Raw genomic sequence first — 21,140 nt, forward strand, 5'->3', positions numbered from 1 at the left:
TTGACTTCCAGCGGACTCTGACTACAAAAATCGGCGTTCCTGCTCTGCTTTCCGTGACTCCGAGAGAGCGTTCCGCGGGTCGGAATCATGGTACCTCTAGCCGTTGTTGGTGCGATGGTTGCGCGAAAGAGAAGGCTAGCTCGCGTGTGAGAGCGAGTTTGTGGTGCTTTGTTTTGATCTCGCAACTGACGGTTCGGTTGGAATTTTAAATCTTTTAAAGGGAATATTTCTGAAACTAGGATTTATAATTTTTGTAAACACGTTATTGAAAAGTTAGAAAACAAAAAGTTCGTCAAGCTGAAGGGGATTTCAGTTTAAAAACTAAATAATTTTTTTACGTATGGAGTTTCTCTCCCTCATTGTCTCTCTCTTACTCTCAAAAAGATCCTGACTCGTGAGATGACGGTGAACGTGAAAGAAAAAGCATTTTTTCGTCCATCTCATTCTAATACCTTTCCTTTTCACATCACATCTCAAACATCGTCCTTCTCGCTCACTTCTCAGTAAGAGGTTCGAAAGCATAAACCATGCTGTGCAAAAATTGTATGTTTAGTTTCTCCTCCGCCTTTCTTTCTTCAGCCTTCTCCTGCTTTCTTTCAACTTCTTCGACCAAAGATCCCGCACGGGTAAACGTTGCAAAAACGGAACCACCGGAGAAAGGGACGAGACGGGCAAGCGCCTTTATGTTTTTATGTTTATTGTTTCTAACGTCGCCCGTCCCGATATGCACCGGATGCAAGAGTGCACCTTCCCGTTCCCGACTCGTTGGAGGGAAAACTACCGAGGAAGGTTTTTCCCTCCTCATGCATGGCACCCACAGGGTGCGTTTTACCGTAGATTTACGTTTTGTTCAATTGCAATTTGGGTTTTTTTTCTCAAATTTCTTTCTTCTCTACCCACCGTTCCCCTGAACCTGAAGACTCGTTTAGTTATCGCCGACCGGCCAACCAACAGCGGAGCCACATAAAAAATAAAACCCTTTTCGGATGCGCTGCAGTCGGATTTGCATGCCACTCGAAGAGGGCTTAGGGGTTCCCGTAAGCCTTGCCGAAGGATTTGTTATTCTACGGAATCGGTTTTAGGTCAGGAAAGCTTATCCAGGATTTATGAGCCTCGCTTTCGAGAGGACGGAGGACTTTGGATCCGTTTTAAAAACTTTGTGTTCCGGTAAATCGGTCAGTAGGTACGAAGCTGAAGATGGGGAACACTGGGACACTACTTTCACGGCAGCAGCCGTCGTCTTTCAAGACCTTTCAATTTCGTCCATTCCCGGTTATTCATCTCCAATTGTCGCTCATAAACGGCGAACCGTGTGTGTGTGTATCAACATTTCAGCCGAGAGAAGAAGAGAACCACTCAATGAATCAATTTGGCATGGTTTGTTGATGGCGGTTCCAGCGTCATCGTTGCCGAGGCTTTGTGCATAATTGCCCAATAAAGCACACATCCGCTAATCAAAACCATTATCAACTGCTCCCACAACGCCTCCAACGCAAATCTCAAAGTGTTTCATTTTTATTACGAGACGGAAATTTGTTTTCGACTGTATACCACGCTCTTCGATGGGTTTGCTAAAAGATCATTTGTACGAACCAATGTTTCAAAATGTCCTCAATCTTTTTTTTATCCTACCGATGGCCTTTACGAATACTTCTTTCAGCCGTTAAAGGCTGTGAAGTACCTCTGTTCAAACTTTTGTTGCAGTTGACCACTTCCTGTGGCGATTTTAAGACCCCGCGACCCGGCGGGGAGGAGATGGCCATTCGCAATGTCGAAGGACGCCAGAGCAGGCTCGAAGCCAATTTCACGCTTGAGTAAGCAAAAGAAAGCCAAATGGGTTTGCCCCCTTCGTACCCTCCTACCTATTCCGCCAAGTTCTTTGGCTCTTCAGTAACCTTGAAGGGAAGTGCGAACGTATGCAAAATTTTGGGCAAGGTTGATGCGTATTTGAAGACCTTTCCACAAGCTCGCCGGTAGGTCAAGCCCCAGGTTTGGCACCGGCCGCCATGTTTGACGCGTTTTGTTTTACTTTCGTACCGTTCCGTGGGTCGCCTTGTGTTGTTGGCATTCGTCAAATTCCAGGGAAGGCCCCCATAACACCGGCACACCAACCAAGTCGATTGGGTAAAAGAGAAGAAAAAAAAACACAAGCAATAAGACAAAACTACCATAAATTGTCCAAAAAGTTTGTGCGCGATGTTTTAGCAACGCGGACGAGAAAACACACACCAAACGGCACATGTATGTACATGATATGAAAGACGACAGATGGTTGTACGGTTGGAAAGGTACGAGAGTGACCAGCACATTTTGTTACTTCCATTTTCGAACATTTAAACCCACTGTTGAAATTGAGATCGTACCACGTGGAAAGAACGTCGCCGTTATCGGTCAACGAACGCTAGGGGCACGTGTGTGAAGTGAACGCGTTGGAAGTGGAGCACGAAACCCCAAGACGGTGTGTGTTTCCATTGGTCATCTCGCGTCCAAACGACGCCATGATCGCGGAGCCGCAGGCGCGGTGTTGATAGGAACAGTAAACCGATAAAAATATGTCATATAGGCAGCCCTACTGGAATTAACTATTGGAATGTCTAAACTTTCTGCATCATCTATCATTTTTAATCCGGTTCTGTCCATCTCAGCTGGCTGGGGGAAAAAATGATTACCTTGAAGCCTACTTCGATGGATCGATTGATCCCACAACTCATCGTACAGTTTCGACCAATGACGTCACTATCAAGCGATCGATCGTTCGATGATCTTCTAAATGGCGTCACATTTCGGTGAATTATTGTGATGAATTTCTATGCCTCGGGTCAAACACACCGTATGATTGATTATTAATGCATCGATCGTGTTGATAAGAGGCCTTGTAAAAGCCTTGTTTCGAATCTGGGTCGGTTGTCGTCGAAGTGGGGAAGTGATTTCACTCAATATCAGTCAGTGGGGTGAGTCACTTCTCAATCTGACATAATAATGATGACTTAGGGAGGAAAAGTTAGTATGGAAACACGAAAGAAAAACCCCTCCAATCGCAATCAACCTGCTCGCAACCGCGCGCCACCATTCGTGCCGTGTGGGTTGATTATTACATCCGTAGTCAAGGGATGAAGAGAAAAACGAACACATCACACACACGCAATTCGCAGAAACACACACGCACGCGCCTGGGCATACGTATACGGAGGGTAATTCCCAGCTGTTATTATGCTAATTGTACGGTGTCGCGCAAGTTCCACACACCGACTCGACGCCATCGACGTCGCTTTTTAGTCATCGTCGCCGTCTTATGTCATGCGACGCAATCTTCGCGCCGCGGCGGCGGATGCATAATTATCCACAAACGCACTACTGAACAACATACTAAGAGCTAAGCCAAGTGTCCATACGGTTTGCTACTTTTTTACCCGCCGGTTCTTCATCCGGTCAACCGGGTATGGCGCCTGCATGCCTCACAAACGACACACAACACAAACTTTACCAAGCGATGGAGCGTGGCGGGTTGACAGGTTGATTAGAGTTTATTATGCTCCAACAACGGCAACTCCGGAGTGACTGCAGAAGAATGACGCAACTGTCTCAAAAGGGCGGGTTCTTATGCGCAAATGAAAGTTCCTGCATACACATCCAGGAAGTTCAACTGTAACCGATTTCCTACTGGCGATGCCAATATTACACGATCCATCCAATTAATGTTCATTATTGTTGTATCTGTTAGGATGGAGAAAATTTTCCAGAATATTAAAAATAAAACAAATGATGTAGACCTACCTTTATTTTAATGATTTGTAATATATTTTCTCATATTCGGATGATGTTTTAAGGTAAGCGACACCGTCAGCACACGTTCACCTTCGTTTTCTTGTTCGCTACACTGTTCGCTTGATAATAGTATAGAGATGTATATTTATTGCGCTTGTGTTATTAACTTGTAAAGACTGCTTTTAAACTCCCACTTTGCTTCACCGATTTATCATTATTTGCTGATTTGTATATTGTTCTGAAGAGCGCCGTTCCGTTGCGCCGCACTTTGTTCACACACACATTTTTATGTAATATTGTACGCACATCTTTTGCTTTACTCTTCGACAGTCGACTATAATTTTTTTTAAACTCGTTTGTAAATGTTTCATATTGTACGCCGGGTTGTGAAGGAAGGAGGGTTTAAAACCCCGTTGGAAAAAGAGTCTGACATCAGCCGATCACAATTTAATTCCGGCAAAAGCAAAGAAGTGTTGCCGGTGCTTGGCCGAACGGGAAGGGAAATTTGAGGAAAACTGTTTCGATTCGAATCGAAAACAAACTAACCGTTTTGAAAATCGAGTCGTGCTGCTGCCCGATTGATTTATCGTTCGGTTCGGGCGATGTGAAAAACGAAACGTTTTCCAGAAGCCCGGAGAAAAAGCCCGGGAGCGTGTGTGTCGACGCTTGTGGTAGGTCAAGAGGATTTTCCCGGCGAGCACCGGGAGAGTAAGATAAATGTTGAACAGTTGCGTTACTTATGCTATTGTCGGCGTGAGAATGCTGCGATCGCCGTGCACCTTCACCACGGAGTCATTGGGACTCAAAGAAGCGCATTTCTTTTCACTTTTCCTTCGTAGCAATGGCATACAGATTGTACGGATCGATTGCAGTAAGGAAGCTAACGAGTTTAAGGGCAGATGAAGAAAAAAGATGTAAAAATACTGACGTTCCCGTTTTGCTCCCGGCGTTTCTTGCGTTTGCTCCCGGGTTCCGATTGGCTAAATGCAAATGCATCCTCCTTGCACCAAGTTGCATCCGTCGAGGGCACTCGCAAACGCTTTTTATCGCCACCGGATTAGCATCTATCGCGAATTGATTAACTACGTTTTAGCTTAATTGGAGAAGAGTTTAATTGATTTGCTCTACCTCTATATTTCTATTGCTATCACTTTCGAGTTATACGGTTCTTCTATTCGAATTTGAATACTAGAGAGACGCGCTATAAGAATGGTTCATTGGTTTACTAGTTCTTCTCGCAACCAACGGTTCTGCATTACTTTTATGTCGATATAAATCGGATTCAATAGCAAAGTATCAATTTAAGTGGCTATGAGTGAGAATGTATCGTAATCTAAGAGCTTCCTTTTATTCTTAGTTCTGTGTTGCAATGTTGTTGTTGTAAATCGATGCTGTTTATTCATTTTCTCCGGTGGGTATTTTCCTCATTTATCGTCAGTACCAATATCTAATTGCATGTTTGCTTTTCATTGTTGTTCTTATAAATTGTAATTAGTATTTTCGTTTTATCGCGTTTGGCATATAATTTTGTAAACGTTTCTAAAAGAAAAACATTTCATTCTTCCGAATTGCTTATGCAAGTGCGTGCGTTATTTTTACGTGCGCCTGCTTTCTTCGTACATATATTTCTCGCGTTGTTAGTATATTTTAATTACAGTATAACACGATTTGTATGATTTAAAAAAGAACACGATATCAAATAGGTTTCGCTTACTATTCATCTCCCCCCCCCCCCCCCCCCCCCCCTCGGGAGTAGGGGGAGGAACATGTGTTTTATCAAAGTTTATCATGTTTCCAATACTTGTTTCCACATGAACACGATGCCGATTGGGGTGTGATCAGTCAATTAGAACAAAAATGCTACGTTACGAGTACGCCACGTCGGACACATTTTAAACATTATCCTCCCACAAATCGCTACTAACCAGTAAAGATAGTGCGTTCCCTATATTACTATTTACATAAATACGCGGGTGTAAGTGTGTTAAGTAAATATTACAAGCAAACAAAATTATACGACCAAACGGCCACGTGCCGTTAAACAAGAATATCTTACATCTTAAGTAAAGCTCTAAATAATCGCCTAAGACTGCCTTTCCATTGCTGGGCACCATTTTCTGGGCTGGAGCTAGAAAAAAGCGAGGCCGTAACGTTGATTAACTCTACCTTTTTCGTCCTAGCGCAAGCAGGCAGTGGTCAAATAAACGAAAACTAAACCGAAATACCATCTTCAGGCGTTAGCAAATCACCATCGGGGTGAAAATAAAATGTACACAAAACAACGAAAAGTGTTCGACATAGCGAGTTATCAACATAGCCTTATAATACACTTGATTTTGCAAATAAACAAACGTAAATGTACACATTATTGAGGGTTTTTGGGGGGATCTCAAAGTTCTAGGCCTAGACGCTTTCGACGCTTGTGTTGGTTGTTTTGTAATTGCTTTACCTTCTTGCAAAATGATTTTTGGGATTATGTTTTTGGCAAAATATAAAAAAAGGTCGAGCACAAAGAAACAGCATATCTATGTACGCCTATCACTTTATCTCTCTCTACTATGATTCGAGTTTGTAGCATAATGTTTGACTTATCTATTCTACCATGAATGACAACTGTCCCGTAAATGGTGCAGCACTTGTGCAACGCGTTATGAACTGTGAGAGAATGAGTTTGTTCGATTAAATATTATTTATTAACGGTTAGTATACGTTTTGTGGAGGTTTATACTATAAACTACCAGCACACACATATAGTTGTGCAAAAAAAGAGGTGTTCCGAAAGGAAGGAAAAAGTTTCTTCACTTGTTTTACGCGTTTGACTTGGTGGAACTTAAACTGACTCCTGTCTCATCATATTCCTCCGTAAGGATCTTTCTTGACCTTTCTGGCAGTTAGCCGTAAGCTGTAAGGGATGAACTTGTTCTAATGACTGAACGGGTGACGCGTTGTTGTTTTCGTTTCCTTAGAAGAACGTCTAACACAAGAGAAAACTTGTCGCCTTGCAGTGGAGAAGCTCATGTTAGGCCGATCGTCCTTCGCAGAGATGGTATGTATAAATGTTAGCCAACGGGGTAAAACTTAATTCCGACCTTCTGTGAAAGATTGCACAATAGCTGTGAGCTGATCGATTCGTCTATCACAGTATGGCCGATCGTCGATTCGTCGACTCGCGAGAGTCGCCATGTCGCGTATGGTTTGTGCTGCATGTTGGCATCGTCGTCCTCCCTGATCGTCCCGGCCAGTTCTCCTCTCCCACTGCAGCCCCTTTTTTGCCCCCGAAGTCCCAAGTTCTCCAAAGCCCCGGTGATCTTACCAGAGTCTACAAATTCAGCGTTACCGATTCGCGACGCCATTCGGCTACCGGGATGCCGCCGGCAAGATCATGCTATCCCGCCAGCTCTTCCGGTAGCGTCGGCAGCGGAACCAGCTCCAGCTCCATTCAGCAGACCGTCTCCATCGGGACCCGGTTGGAGGTCGTCGTGGTGGTGTTGTTCGTGCAGGTGTTGTTCGTGATCGATTCGCCCATCGAGGGCAGACCGTGCGAGGAGCTGGAGTGCTGCGGGCCGTGCGTGGTGTTCGTAAAGGACCGACCTGTCTTCGAGTTCCAGAGGCGCTTCATGGCGGCCCAGACCTGCCGTACGCCGTGCGAGAAAAGGGATGGAAAAGAAAAGAATGGTGGTTATAAATTTTGATTTCACCTACGAGTCCAGGGTGGACCTTTCCGGGTAATCGCCTCGTGGATTCGAGGGATTGCGTAAAACGCATCTTGCACGAACCAACACAGATGGTGTTGAAATTAGGATAATGAATATGAACGGTCAGTAGCTATTTGCGGTGGAAGTGGGCTATTTCGTCCTGCAACTGGTTGTTTCGTGTGACGGTACGAATTTCCATTCCAGGAATCCCAACACACAGCCACTGGTGAAAATAGATGAGTGCATTCTGCTGTTTGCTTAAGCTCAACATATTAACCTCCTCCTCGCTGATTCCGTTAGTTTGTGCCTTTTCTGCTTCCTACGATATGTGTGTTGCTTACAAAGAACTTTCCAAACTCCTGGTTATCTCTATTTCCTTCAGCCTTTCTCTTTTTCTCTCAACCGTTATCACAAACAAGCTGCAAGCGGCGTGTAATAGGCATAAACCACCTGGGTCGGTAGTAAAGGTTAATTTTGCCTTCGAGTTGACGACGGTGGTCGCAAACCATCAAACCTGCCAGCTTCCAGATGGCTTCGACAAGATCGTTCCGCTCGCGTTGGACACGATCCAGCCACGTCTCGGATGACATGGTGCCAAATGAGATTTTGCGGTCCAGGCCCCCCAAAGGCCAAGGAAAGGGACAGCCCCCGTACGCGGGGTGGGAGTGAGTTCCGCGACGGAAACTAGTTTGTGGTTAGTAGACTTCTCTGCTTGCTTGGGACGAACGCAAAAGTGGGTCGATGTGTGGAACGGAAAACACCCAGAAACGATCGTCACGCGAAGATTATTCAATTAGATAGGAAAATTAGATGAGGAAAGTTATGTAGCATTATCCAAAATAATTAATTCGGTGTCGTTGGTAAACTCCATCGTTTTTTTAAATTAGTATTGCCAGTTATGTGATAATAAAAGGCAGCTCAAACCTATCGAACTACTTCAGCGCCATGTACAGCTTCAGAAGGTGTGTGTTCACTCCATTCCTTCTTCCGGACAACAGTGATGCGCTTGCAACGGGCAACTTTTCCGACCGAAGACAAGAATCTCGATGAGAATCAATCCGGAGCGAACGGATCGGAAAAGAACCCGTTTGGAAAACTCACCTGCGGTTGACATCCGACGACAATGAAGATGAACACGCCCTGCAGTGCGTTGATCAGATCGGTCACGATCCAAAGGTAGTTGGGACCACCGACGGCCCAGGAGATGACGTCCGCCACCCAGGTGACTCCCATGACGACGACCAGCTTCAAGCAGACGCGCCCCAGCGCCGCACTGTAAGAGGGAGAAGAAACCAAACCGCGGCTGAGCATACACGGGGGAGAAAGAAAAGAGAGGGAGAGAGAAGAGAGAGGGAAGAGAAGAAAGGGGGACGACGAGGGGGGGAGAGGTTGGTGGAATCATTAAATCATGCCAGAAACGAAACATAACGCACAACGGCGCGACATAGCAAGGACACATAGAGAGAGCATATCACTAAACATAAACACACAACACTAGCCCAACTACACAAAAAAAAACATACATGATACTCCACGTCTAGGCTGGCACCTTCAGTCGATGTTGGCGACCCAGCGGAAAAGGAAAATAAAAAACCTACTCCAAAGCCTCACCGAAAAACACCCGCGGAGTCGCCCCAGACTAACATACATGTAAAAAAGGCAGTACCGTTCCGAGCTACACAAAACCCTTGGGATTTGGCGCATGCAGTTCTAGCAAAGCTATGTTTTTTCCGCCCAACATCACCACCCCCAATTTTTCGTCCATGTGTGTGAGTGTGTGTAAGTGTGCCTGAGCTTGCGGTTATTCCTATTTATTTGCGCGGGTGTCCGCCGTCGTACGGAATGGGACACCATTCATTTTCCGGCTATGTTTTATTTTATTACCATTTTACTATTAGATTTATCACTCACTTTCTTCTTTCACCCCGGGGTCGCACTGGTAACCGACATCTGGTGGTTTGGTTTCGGCTCTGGAGGAGCAAAAGGAGCTTTCCACCGAAGGCTGCACTTCATCGTCCTTTACCGTCCGGCCGAAGCAAAGGCAACGAACGCAGATAAAACAAGGCCCCGGTTTCGAAACGAGAGTGTAGCAAAAGGTGCAATAAATCCTCGTAAAGAGCGCACAAGCCCCGGGAGCAGGGGGCGCAGTGTAATAAAGGAGAAAAAATAAACCACAGTACATGGAAAAACTATCGCTTGAAATGATACAGATTTTTGTGTGTGATTCCATTACCACGGCGGCGTTCGTTCTGGTGGTCTCGTGGCTTGGAGGACGCGGGGTTTTCCCGTTGGATCTTTTGCCGAACGGTTGGAAACGCCGGTGGGCCACCCAGCGCGAGTGACAAGTGGAGGAAAAGCGTACCATCGCTCATTCGATTCGAAGTCTTTCGAGCAAATTGCCATTCAAGTCATTCGGTGACCAACATTCGAAAGGGTTCGGCGACAAATTCGAGAACGATAAATGCTTCATTACCGATCAACATTGGAGTGCCCCGGAACAGGTTGTAGGCCCTGCAGCGGGAGGGGCCTGGTGGCGACCACCACTCGGATCTATAAATCTAAATTTGCAACGACTTGTACTTGTCGTGTTTCGCTCTTGACTTTGATGATGTCGCCATCGTCGTATGATCGACGCTGCGAAACCCATGGCGAATGTTTGCGTGACTGGCTGGAGCAATGCCAAGTGTATTTGAGCATTTTCCCTTCCGGTTCGGTCACTCTGTCCCTCTGCCCTTCTGCACCTACTTTAAGCAATCAAAATCTAATTGATCGATCGCATGATGAAAATGCGATGAAATTAAATTTAAACAATTACCCAAAGCTCGGGAGGATGAATATTTCATTGGGTGAAGCGATGTCGAACGGTAAGATGAGATTTTCATGTTCTGTTTGTGCTAATGTTGAGCATATTTTTCTTCTATCTCCCGTTTTCAATGGAAACTTTTCTTCGGGAAGCAAAATAGAAGAGCACACTTTAGAGAAGAAATTTTGAAATTTGTTTTTGATCCTCCCCACAGCCTGCCTTGTTATCCAATTTGTTCATCAACGATTGTGCGGGTTTGCCCGGTAATGATCCATGCTGGTAGTTTTTCTTTCCACGAGGCTTCGTTTCGTTACGTTTCGACCGACAGCTGCGAACGATGCACGAACTCTTCCCTCACGACCGGATGTACGGAATGAGAATCTGATTGTTTCGTTTTTCTACGAGTTCTATGAATGGTTCGCTCGAAGGATTGCACAAGGATTGAATGTTGAGACAATGTGCACTCCCGCACGGTGGAAAATGCACTGAGGGTGGGCAAACGGGAAAATCACTCGCCACAAATGATGATGACGATGCAGGCACATCCTTGTACTGTGCAAGTTCATCAATGGTCACTGGGATTCATGCCAGGGAAATTGGAGTGAAAACTCTACTCTCTGCATCAGTCTCGTCTGGATGCACTTCGGGTGAAATGTTAGACTTCCCTGTCGGGGAACAAAACTTTTCCACAACAAAAAAAAAAAAAAGCACGATTCAATTCGAATCCCTACTCGCCCCCTCCGGAAGGCAACAGGAAAATGTTTAGTCGAGAGGCTTCTTGAAATTAATTGAAAAACCGACGCAAAGGCGCACAGGAGGTAGAAAAGAGGACCTTCTTCGGTGGGCGAGAAGAAAATGGGGACGATGTTGTTTCGCCTTTGTCTCGATACGACCAGTGCACCAGACTGTTTCACCTTGTGGAAACGCTTTCCCATGGAAAGAAGTTTGGGACATTTATTTCGTCCCTTCAATTGCAGAGGAAACTGCTTGAAAATCTCATTGCTTCATCACCCGAGGAAATGGGTAATGTGTTGAAAAATAATTTTCCAGCCTGTGCCGAGGAGGAAACCGTCCGGAAACAAGACCAAATAGAGGAACGAGCACACACTTGATCAAATAGCAATTAATTTTCCAGTGACAGTAAAACATTGCTCGGCGCTGGGTAATTGTAGCTAATTAAACAATTTCTGATATAGATTTATGATACAATCTTCGGAGCATTGTGTTCTTGTGCTTGGGAACGCGGGAGGCTTGAAGATTGTGAATCATTAGGAGGAAAAATTCGGAAATTTAGCAAACCGAGAAAAAACCTCTTGAAACAAAATTACCGACAGCCCGAAACGGATGAATGGCAGAAAACTTGTCCGGTTTTTCCTTCACGTAAGGGGGGTTTTAATTATTTCCCACCTAACCCACGCCGAATGGGCGGCACTTTGCCAATAGCTGTAGGACAAATGTTTTGTGTTTCAGGCCCCTTTTTTTTTGCACCGCCGCCCTTCGCCTACGCCAGGGAAAGTTTTCTAGATTTGATTTTAGCACCGACCAACGGAAAAAACGAAACTCTACTACTTGTCAGAGCCGGAAATGAGGTTGAACGTGATGATACCGATAAATTCAATACCCGAAAGGGGTTTCGAAGCCCTGCCAGCCCGGAATATCTACCCCGGGCCGGAAAAAGGATCCGGTCGAACGGAAGCGATGAAGTAGCATGGTTTTTGTACAAATTCGTTCGAAATCGAAAATTGCTTTCGACAGGAAAACTTAAAATGTGCTGACCTATTTCGGGCACTAGCAACGCGCTTTGGGCAGCAGGATACAGGAGGGAAAAGGTCATTGTCGGTCGGGTGGGGGAGAGGAAAAGTTTGCAATTCCTCCCACCCGAGGAACTATTCCTTTTTTTTCATTCTCCCCGAGCGATATTTCACCACGCATTCGATCCTTCTGCTGCTATTTTTCCGCTGATTGAACACTTTTCCATTTCCTCCTCCAAAATGGCCGGAGCGAACGGAGGGGTGTGTTCCGGAAAAATACCTCGGCGAACATGAAAACGAATTTTTCCGGACACAAACTGCCGAAACCGAACCGCGAGAGTGCAAGTGAAGTTTGCGAAAGTGATTTTCGGCTTCGGACGAAGGTTTGCTTTACCACCGGATTTATAATGGAACTAATATTTGCACAACGCTCACGACAAATTATGATCGTAAAGGTAAGCTTCGTACGTTGGAGTGCCAACCCAGCTTTGGGAAAACACTTGCCCCGAAAAGGATGAGATTTTATTGAAACCATTTATATTGGTTTCAGACGATTGGATTCCAACGATTCCAATTCAAGTTTAACAAGAGCTTAGACACGAACTCTAATTTACTTTCCAGCAAAATAGATTTTCTTCTATTGAGAAAACCCTCTGCATCCAAACACCGCTCAGTCCGTCGATGTCGATGAGTTGTGTGTTAGTTTCGTTTCGTTGCATTAGTCAAGTGTTAGGCCGATGGGTTGGGAATGTTTTCCCTTACGCTACACGATTACCAACCCTAAGTTCTACGAATTAGCACAAAATAAAGCTAGTAACCGATGTGGACTTAGTGACAGTGGGATGGAAAAATGTATGAGAAGTAAAGAGATCGAGAGATAGGGAGAGAGAGAGAGAGAGACAGGGAAATTGTGGGCCCCAGTAATTGATCCTACCGTTCCGTGGTTGATTTCACGTCGTCCCGCTTCCATAGGCCACAGGTCAACTGGCGCGCAGTTGAGGCGAACAGTAGCAGATTGATGAAGAGCAGGATGCCAATCGGGCCAAAGAAGTAGGTCAGCATTTCCATGTTACCTGTCGGGGGAAAAGGGAAGAAAGAAAAAGAGATCGGGGGTGAGAAGCGTTAAGTAGGAGAAAAAGGGGAGTGATGAGCATAAAATGAACCTATAAGCACAAGTGATCATTGGACGATGGTCACACATCTGAAAAGCAACTGTATAAATATTATGCACGGTTTATACCACGCACTGCTCGGACGGAGAAGCTGATGTAATCCGGATCGGTTCGCGGCGGGCTCGGGGCGCTGTCATTGTGTGCATCAACACCGACTTTCCACCGGACGGACCGTAATCAAACTCCCATCAATCCTCCACGGCGACCCCAGGCCGCCCGAGGCGAGTGATGCATTGGAAAGGCCGATTTTTGTTTTTCTTTTCGGCGAACGTCAGACTGGCTCGACGCTTGAAGCCAAGTGGGGAAAACTAGGCCATCGGCCAGAAAAGATTTTCCGCTGATTACTCCCGTTCTGTCTGAGGTGTAAAATCATTCGTCACGTGTAATGAAAATAAAATTTATGTCGGGCATTAAATGCGTTGTGGCCGCATTTAATGATTCCGTTGTCTCTCGTTTTGTTTTTCTTCTTTCTGAGTAAGTTTGGAGCAGAAAAGTCATATTAAACATTTTATTTCTAGCCAAGTTAAATAACAAAAAATTTGTCTTCCAACTTTAAAATGAATAAACTAACCTCTATCAAAACTATTTCAACTGTATTTATCGAAAATTTTCCACAAACGAAACAAGATTTCATCCTGTTGCTCTCTTGTGTTGCACACTCTGTTGTCCCAGAGTAGATATCTACAGTGTGTCACTTTGTCTGAGGCCAATAAATTTGCAGTGTTTGCTCACTTCCGTTCTCCGACGCGGTGCGGAGGAAGTCGAAATGGATTAGATTTTCCTTTCCCGATAGACGACCGAAAAAGCGCTAGCTTACAAATTCGCCGATGTCGGAAGGCATAAAGAATAGACAATGTCTTCTCTCCACCCCGGCACGAACGGGAACCGATAGAGACAGAAAAGTTGGGACACGTGAAAACGGATCTCTCGTTGGAAGGGAAGTTCCGTCCGGTCGGTTGGCTTTCCCGAATCGAGCTTTACTGCTGCAGTCTTCATCAGAGGAAAGCGTGGACGTGTTTTCATCGTCTCGCCTTTCGCGAGTAGTAACTGTTAATTGACGAAACAAAGATACAACCAAAGTGGAATCACTTCCTTCTATCGTTTCGTTCTTCGTTGCAAATATTTACATTCTCCCGAAGACCGTTGCAGAGTAATTTCAAATTAACGACATTTTGCCTTTTGTTTTAGCCTTCGCCTGCACTGGCTGTACTTTGTCTGGTGTGCACCTGTTGTGGCTTCTGGCAACGTGTTAGAGGGTGGACCTTTTTTCGCTCCCACTCTAGATGCTCACAATCGAATTCCGAACTTCACAATCGCTCTGCAAGCTGGAATTTTTTCGTTCACCGTTCAACGAGCAGCGGATAGTGATCGAGAAAGAATTTATTTTCGCTTCCCTTCCATGCCTCCCCCGGTGCATTTCCACCCCCCGGTGCGAAGGAAATCGAATAAGAATGGTATGGTACGATTTTCCACCGTTTTGGGATCGAAAGAGCGAAATTTATGCCAGGTTGCCAGGATACTCGAGCGTCGTCGTGTAAGCTACAATTGAATCGAAAATATATCGTGTTTCCATGCGGAGCAAGCGAAGGTGGAACATGTTGAATGGGCGTTGTCGTCTCGATTGCTTCGAGATTCTGCAGAAACCGTGTCGGTTGCTACCAGCAACGAGGCTGCGAATAGTTGTGCGTCGGAAAATTGTGTTACATTGTGTGTGCGCGCGAAAGACGCCTTTGGAAGGATGCTTCTCCGAACAGGTTCACCCACAGTCGTTTTCCCCTTTACACACATACACAGTAAAATGGGACCGATAGTGAATTTATTTGTAAATTTTTCCCTGCAACATTGTTATGTTGATTCGGGCGGGTTTGCTCCCTTCCTTCCTTCCTGCCTGCCTGCGCCCAGCGGTGCATAAATCAATTTCGATTGATGCTGTGCCTTTAGCAGAAGGGAAACCCACCTTTATGGTGTCAGTCACATGGCGAAGGCCGGCGTACCGGCGGCGTACAATGTTGTGCGTTTGACGATACGGTGGAGCCGAATCGAAAAGTAATCGATCGCGACTTTTGCGCCAGTGGCAGGGAAAGTGCGCGCATAGAACTGTTCATCAAGTTATCTGGAACCAGTTCCGCGAGTGGTGCGAAAAGCTAAATGGGTTTCACGCCTTTGGCCATACGGTTGGGATCGGTGCTACGGATCTTGTTTCGTCCTTCCTTGTAACCTTCTGCGCGTGGAGGAAGTGTGCGCACTTTTTTCGACAGGTTGCTCTTCCTTCCTTGCTTTTGGTTGATCCAAGGTTCGATAGGGCTTCCGCGGAACCGGGAGGGACGAGATTGATTGGAGCCCTGGACGTTCATTCGGCAGGTGATGATTAATTCGATACACACAGACATGTCCCGAGGCCTACTGATATTATGTTGCCCGAGACGCGATCCGCCACCGAAACCGATCATCGATCATCCGAGGGATCAGCAGCCGTCAATCGCCACGACACCAACGATACGTCCATCTTTCTAATTTCATCCGGACAACTCTTTTTTCAACTCCAATCTGCTAGTTTTCCTCCTCTTCTTTCTTGAAAGCTAGTTGTATTCAGTGAAAATACAACAAACAATTTCATTTAACAGCTGCCGGCGCCCAAGGGTTGTTTTCGTCACTTGCCGAACATTTTGCTACAAGCTGATGGTTATAGTATTACTTCACGGACATTAAAGCTAGACCAGAGAAAACGGGAATCAAAGTAACTCAAGGTCAAACTTTACCTTCCGGCGATTTCGACAAATGAAACCTTGAAAGTGATTCGTAGAAGATCAGGGAAGCGAGGTAGGGAATTTGTATCACTTTTCCGCTTGACACATTAGGAAACAAGAAGTTAAAATTGATTTTCTTCAGCACAAATCGACCATTACAGGTAGATTTGAAGGTAGAAAAAGAGACACCCAAATGCTACAAAAATGAAAGGGAAAACCGCATTTAAGCCTCAACTCGGCACAAAAAGGAAAGATGTTTTTGGTGTGAAAATCGGAAAGAATGTCCAAAAGCCAGCGAGAGAGCCACCGGGCGATCGGAACACGGGACAAACCTCCGGGATGATTGATTATCCGGCTGGACGGACGTTGAAATGTGGAGCAGTTGGTCAGTGAACGGCCCCAAGGGGAGGAAGCTTTCCGGACGGCTCGGCCGGGACACGACGAATCGTCGAGCTTAATTTATTATTCAAAGTGAACGTTGGCGCTCCCGGCAGGCACAACGGCGTTGAGTGGCCGTTCTCACGCAGCTTACGGAAGCGACTCCGGACGGGGAAAATCATTCGGTAGCGAACCGAACCGATCGCCGGATGCGGATGATAATTTAATTAAACTCTTTCCACCGCGGAGGAGTGTTTGGAAGCGGCTTCAGGGCGTGGCATGGCCTTCATAATATCTCGGAAAACATTTATTGGAGGTGCTTCGACGCGCTTCCCTAATGAGCCTTGTGAAGTGACCTTGACTCTAAAAAGGGACCACGGAGTCGTACCCTTGAAAAGCCCCCCGGAAGGGATCGACGGATCGACATCTTCCTCGTTCGCAGCCGAACACTAAATCTTCGTACCCAATTATCGTAAGTGTCTGTGGCCGGTGGATAGTAAAAATAAATCCGCTTCTAGCGTCCAGCGTCAACATTTCCACGCGGCAAATCGAAACTGAAGTTAAATGAAGCGAAAGCCAGCTCTCTTTCTCTTTCCCCCTCCGGAGCGAGCAGAACGAATGGCCCTTGAGAGCCGCAGGGCATTAGAGGCTTCATAGGCGCACCTCGGCGTAGAAGTGACCCAATTTCTGCGCAAACCTTAAAAGTAATCACCAAACTTATTACGCAGAAAGGAAGAAGAAAGTGGCGCAATGTGGGCAGAAAACCGTCCCCATGACGCGCAAGAGTTTTTCATTTTTTTTCTTTATGGATGGTGGCCACCATTTTCCCTTCCCCTTCGGATTGCGTACATTCCGCGACGAAAAAGGGCGACAACGCACAAATGGTCGCGCAAACAGCCGGCTGCCGATCCAGCCGAGTGGACATTTTTAACCACCATTTTTCTCTCCGTTTTCCCGTGGCCGCGAACACTTTCTAAGCGTTTTTGTGCGTTACGACGCAAAATTGTCCTACAGACCATTACCTACTGATCGGTCGGGGGGGTTTAATCAAAGGAGGCAACGAAAATTGGTAAAAGTACTTTTACTAGTTTTTCGGACTCTCACTTTGCTACCGGAGATAATTTGGGTTTACTTTCTGCGTAGGGGATGCTTTCACTTTTACCATTAAAAATTGGTCGCAATTTGATTGAAAACAACACTTTTCTAGAATATCGAATTGATCACTGTGTATAACACTTGGATGCTGTTGATTTTTCTTGCAATATTCGTCTTCTCTTCACTTATCCCATTGTCGTGTCTTGCGATGTGTCGGCATCGACAGTAGCCTCAAGTTGTTGTCCGCGCTTGTCCACAATTGTCATATTAACTTATTTATTTGCATACAACAGCGCTTGTCTTGTCATGCTGTCGGGGGGCCGCCGCCTGCCAGCTTCCGTGGGAGGGTGGGTGGAAAACCGGGCAAATAATCAACGCGGACACAGGTTGTTTGCAGGTTGGCGAGACACGCCCGCCCTTGTGCTGGCAAAAACGAGTAACCCACTCCAAACCAGGAACCAGAACGCCAACCGACCGGCGTGTACATAAAACGTGTCATTCTGTCGAACCGCTACAACGCGCAACTGTCGTACAAAATAAATGAATGGCTAGAGCGTAGAGGTTTTTTACTTCGTTGGCCACCAACGCGGTCTAAACAACCTGATGGGAACACACTGAACAGTTGTCGGTCGCCGATGGTTAAAGCGTTTTATTTATGTCTCGATATACATAACACATTTTCAATTAAACATACGCCGACACACACTCGTGACCTATGTTTGTTCCCTCCGTGGAGGGTGATAAAGGAGGGTGCGGCGGAAGGGGTAATCAAATAAATTCCTTCCCCAGGGCCCACTCGACGGTCACTCTATGCTTTTGCGGAGTAGAGATGAAAGTTTGCGTACTGTTTCCATAAGATCAAGTGTCGACAAGGGTTTTTCTATTGGTTTTCGCGCAACCGAACATTTTTCCATTGCCACACGGCACCGTTCTATAGACCGTTGAACTCGCTCTAAAGACTGACACAATTAACACTTTCCATGTTGCACGCCCCCCTCAAACCCCACTCCCCCTCACCAACCAACCAGAGTTCGGACCATTAATTATAAGTTTAATTGAATCAAACTGCAACTTTGCAATGCACAACCCGGGGCGCGTACGTTTAGGATGCATCGTGTTGTCTCGCACGTGTTGTTTTCCGCACGCCTGAACACTTACTCCACCACCCCTCGATCGGAGGCGAACGTGTCGGCGATCCACCGGGTCGTCGTTCAATTATCATCACGTTTATCAGCGAATCGGTCAGCCGTTATATGGCACATAAATTGATGCGTTCGAACAAGCAACACCACAACTTAGGAGAGGGGTGTTTGGAGGTGGGAGCAATTCTTAAACAAAGAAGGCACACGCGGTTGGGTTGGCGGTTTTCGCGTGCGCAACAACAAAGGCAAACACAAAAGCCACCGGAACATCGGTCATGATTTATCGCAAACCCGATGGCATGTTTGGTTTAGTTTCGGTTTCTCCTGCAGCAGCAGCAGGTGTAATCCTTCTCGGAAGAACGTATGGTTTACGACGACCCTCGTGGTGGGATGCACTTTGTGAAGATGAATATTGAGGAACGTACGTGATAAGCCGGGATTGGCGTTATCATCGACAATAATGGCAGCAAACTATCCGATTAGGAAGGACTTGTTTGTGCACAAAAAACTAATAATGTGGCAGCAGCATTCAAATGGGGCATAATTTACGGCGTTGTTTCGTTAACAAGCGAACAACATAAATCGTCGATCCACCGATCATTCGTTGAAAAATGAACCACGGATAACAGACTCGGGCATCGCAGCCGGGAGGAAGCTCCCGGAGATCTCACCTCGGTATCTTCACCGAAAACTATGCTTGCTTTCCGAGAACATTAAACATAAAAAAACGAATACTTCACCCATCCGCTGGATGTGTGGGAAACGGGGAAATAGGTATGGGGTGGGTGGGGGAAACTTTCCACCGCCGGCGGGTGGTTGGGTTTGTGTATGGACACAACAACGTCTAAACGTCTAAACGAAGTAAAATTTATGGGCCAAACTGCGGGCCGTCCATAAATCAAGCCGCAGTCGACGCCGCCGCCGCCGCCAAGGGAAGCACGCGGTCAACTTTTGCAACAAGGCCGCCGAAAGGTTGGCCTTTAGTTTTTTTTTTTGGAAAACACACCGGGTCCACCCCTACCTCGCTCCACCCGGTGGGGAAGCTGGAGTTCCGCGAACGGGCGCGTTTATGTGCTTTTTGTGTGTCGATGTTTTATCTGCGCGACTTCTAGAACCTCACCGCACCGACAATTGAACTCACACACGCACACACACGGACACGCACGAGACCTCAACCGGAGGCTGGTTGTGGTCGGCGATCTTCCGGTAACAAGCTGAGCGGGGCCAATGGGAAAGGTCGTCACAGATCGTGGCCGGAGTCTTATCAACCAGAAAATGGCCGAAGGTCGGTCCGGGTTTCATCTCGAATGGTTGGCGAGTCGGCAAATGTTCAAACAAAAAACAAAAATAAAAGTAAGTGACCAACGGGACTCTCGGTGAACTTGGCCAATTAAAGTCGGAAAGACGGTATGGTACCAACAGTTTCGTGCGGAATGTCCTCTGTCCCCTGTTTTCTTGGAACGAAGAGGAGCTCCAATCGATGCTGAACAAACGAAACGACAAACGAAATATAAACGAAACAGTTATCTCCATTACAAATTCGCCAACATGACACGTTCGAACGAGTAATGATCGAGAGGCTTGTCTTGCGGCAATTTGCACTTTATGTTCATTCGAGAGAGAGATCGACAGGTGTTTGTGAGTGTATGAAGGAAATTTCTTATTTTTCGTGTTATATGGACGTTTAACCATGAGGTCTTTTAAATCAATTTTAAAATGCTATTTTTTATCCCAAGGTAGGCGCTAATAATAATTTATTTAACAAAAAAAAGTTTGATTAATTCATGCAAATAAAAAAAATAATTGAATTTTATTTATATTATCGTTGCAATAAAAATATCAATAAAGCTGTGCAATTCAATATTCCTAGATTGAAAAATATTCATAGATGTTTGACTTCAAAGCTGTCCGCAAAGAGAGCGCGTGGCTTAGGGACGATGCTCACATGTCTTCCTTTCACCCGTCAGCACATGACCATTGGCTCTCGGAAGGAACATTATTTATGAATCATGGCCATGAATACGTTTCTATTTTTAATGTGCAGCATCACTTACTTCGTCGCCTCATGAATCGGGCGCTCGTTGGAGGCGACCGTTCAAATCGAATGGGATTTACTTATGTTTTCTTTTTCATCCGCTCGTCATTCCGTTTCCCTGATTCCCCGGTTCCCCGTCTAAAACGCACTACCATCCCTTTACCACTGGTTTGTTCATTCATGCCGCCCTGGCGCACAACACTATCTCCTCTGTCGAGCGGTCCGAGTTTTGCCGTTTCGGACGCACTCTCACGGGCAAGAGTTGTCTGTTGGTGCTGTTTTCCATCCGCATCTGATTGACAGCTTTGCACGCGGATTGGTGTCAAATGTGTGCGCACCCGGGCGAAAGAAGCGAAAAAAGAGGCAGACTCGCCTCGCTATCAACGACGACCCGCTATTTTCGTGATCGTCTAGAAGTTGCCTCGACCTTTTTTCCCCCTGATAAATGCGTAGCTAGAGGCAGGGAGTGGGGAGGATGTTACATTTTCACTTTTCACACATTGTTGCGCTCCCAACAACGCTGGCGAGGTTCCGAGCCCAGCTCTCGGACGAGTGGT

The 21,140-nt window shown here is 46.1% G+C and overlaps 1 protein-coding gene across 2 annotated transcripts in view; it reads right to left on the reverse strand.

The window, feature by feature from the left end:
- Positions 1–4,048: 4,048 nt before the first annotated feature.
- Positions 4,049–21,140, reverse strand: part of LOC131267073 (probable G-protein coupled receptor Mth-like 1) — a 143,596-nt gene continuing 126,504 nt past the window's right edge. Inside the window, exons 6-8 of one of the 2 annotated variants that reach the window (XM_058269828.1) lie at positions 12,949–13,087; positions 8,562–8,763; positions 4,049–7,396 (exon numbers count right to left, since the gene is read on the reverse strand). In XM_058269828.1, coding sequence (XP_058125811.1) covers positions 7,205–7,396; positions 8,562–8,763; positions 12,949–13,087 — 533 coding nt within the window. In that variant the 3' untranslated portion in view covers positions 4,049–7,204. The remainder of the gene's footprint in view (positions 7,397–8,561; positions 8,764–12,948; positions 13,088–21,140) is intronic. The other variant, XM_058269829.1, reaches the window with a different exon arrangement.

The sequence above is a fragment of the Anopheles coustani genome, chromosome 2, assembly GCF_943734705.1.
Source record: "Anopheles coustani chromosome 2, idAnoCousDA_361_x.2, whole genome shotgun sequence".
NCBI lineage: Eukaryota > Metazoa > Arthropoda > Insecta > Diptera > Culicidae > Anopheles > Anopheles coustani.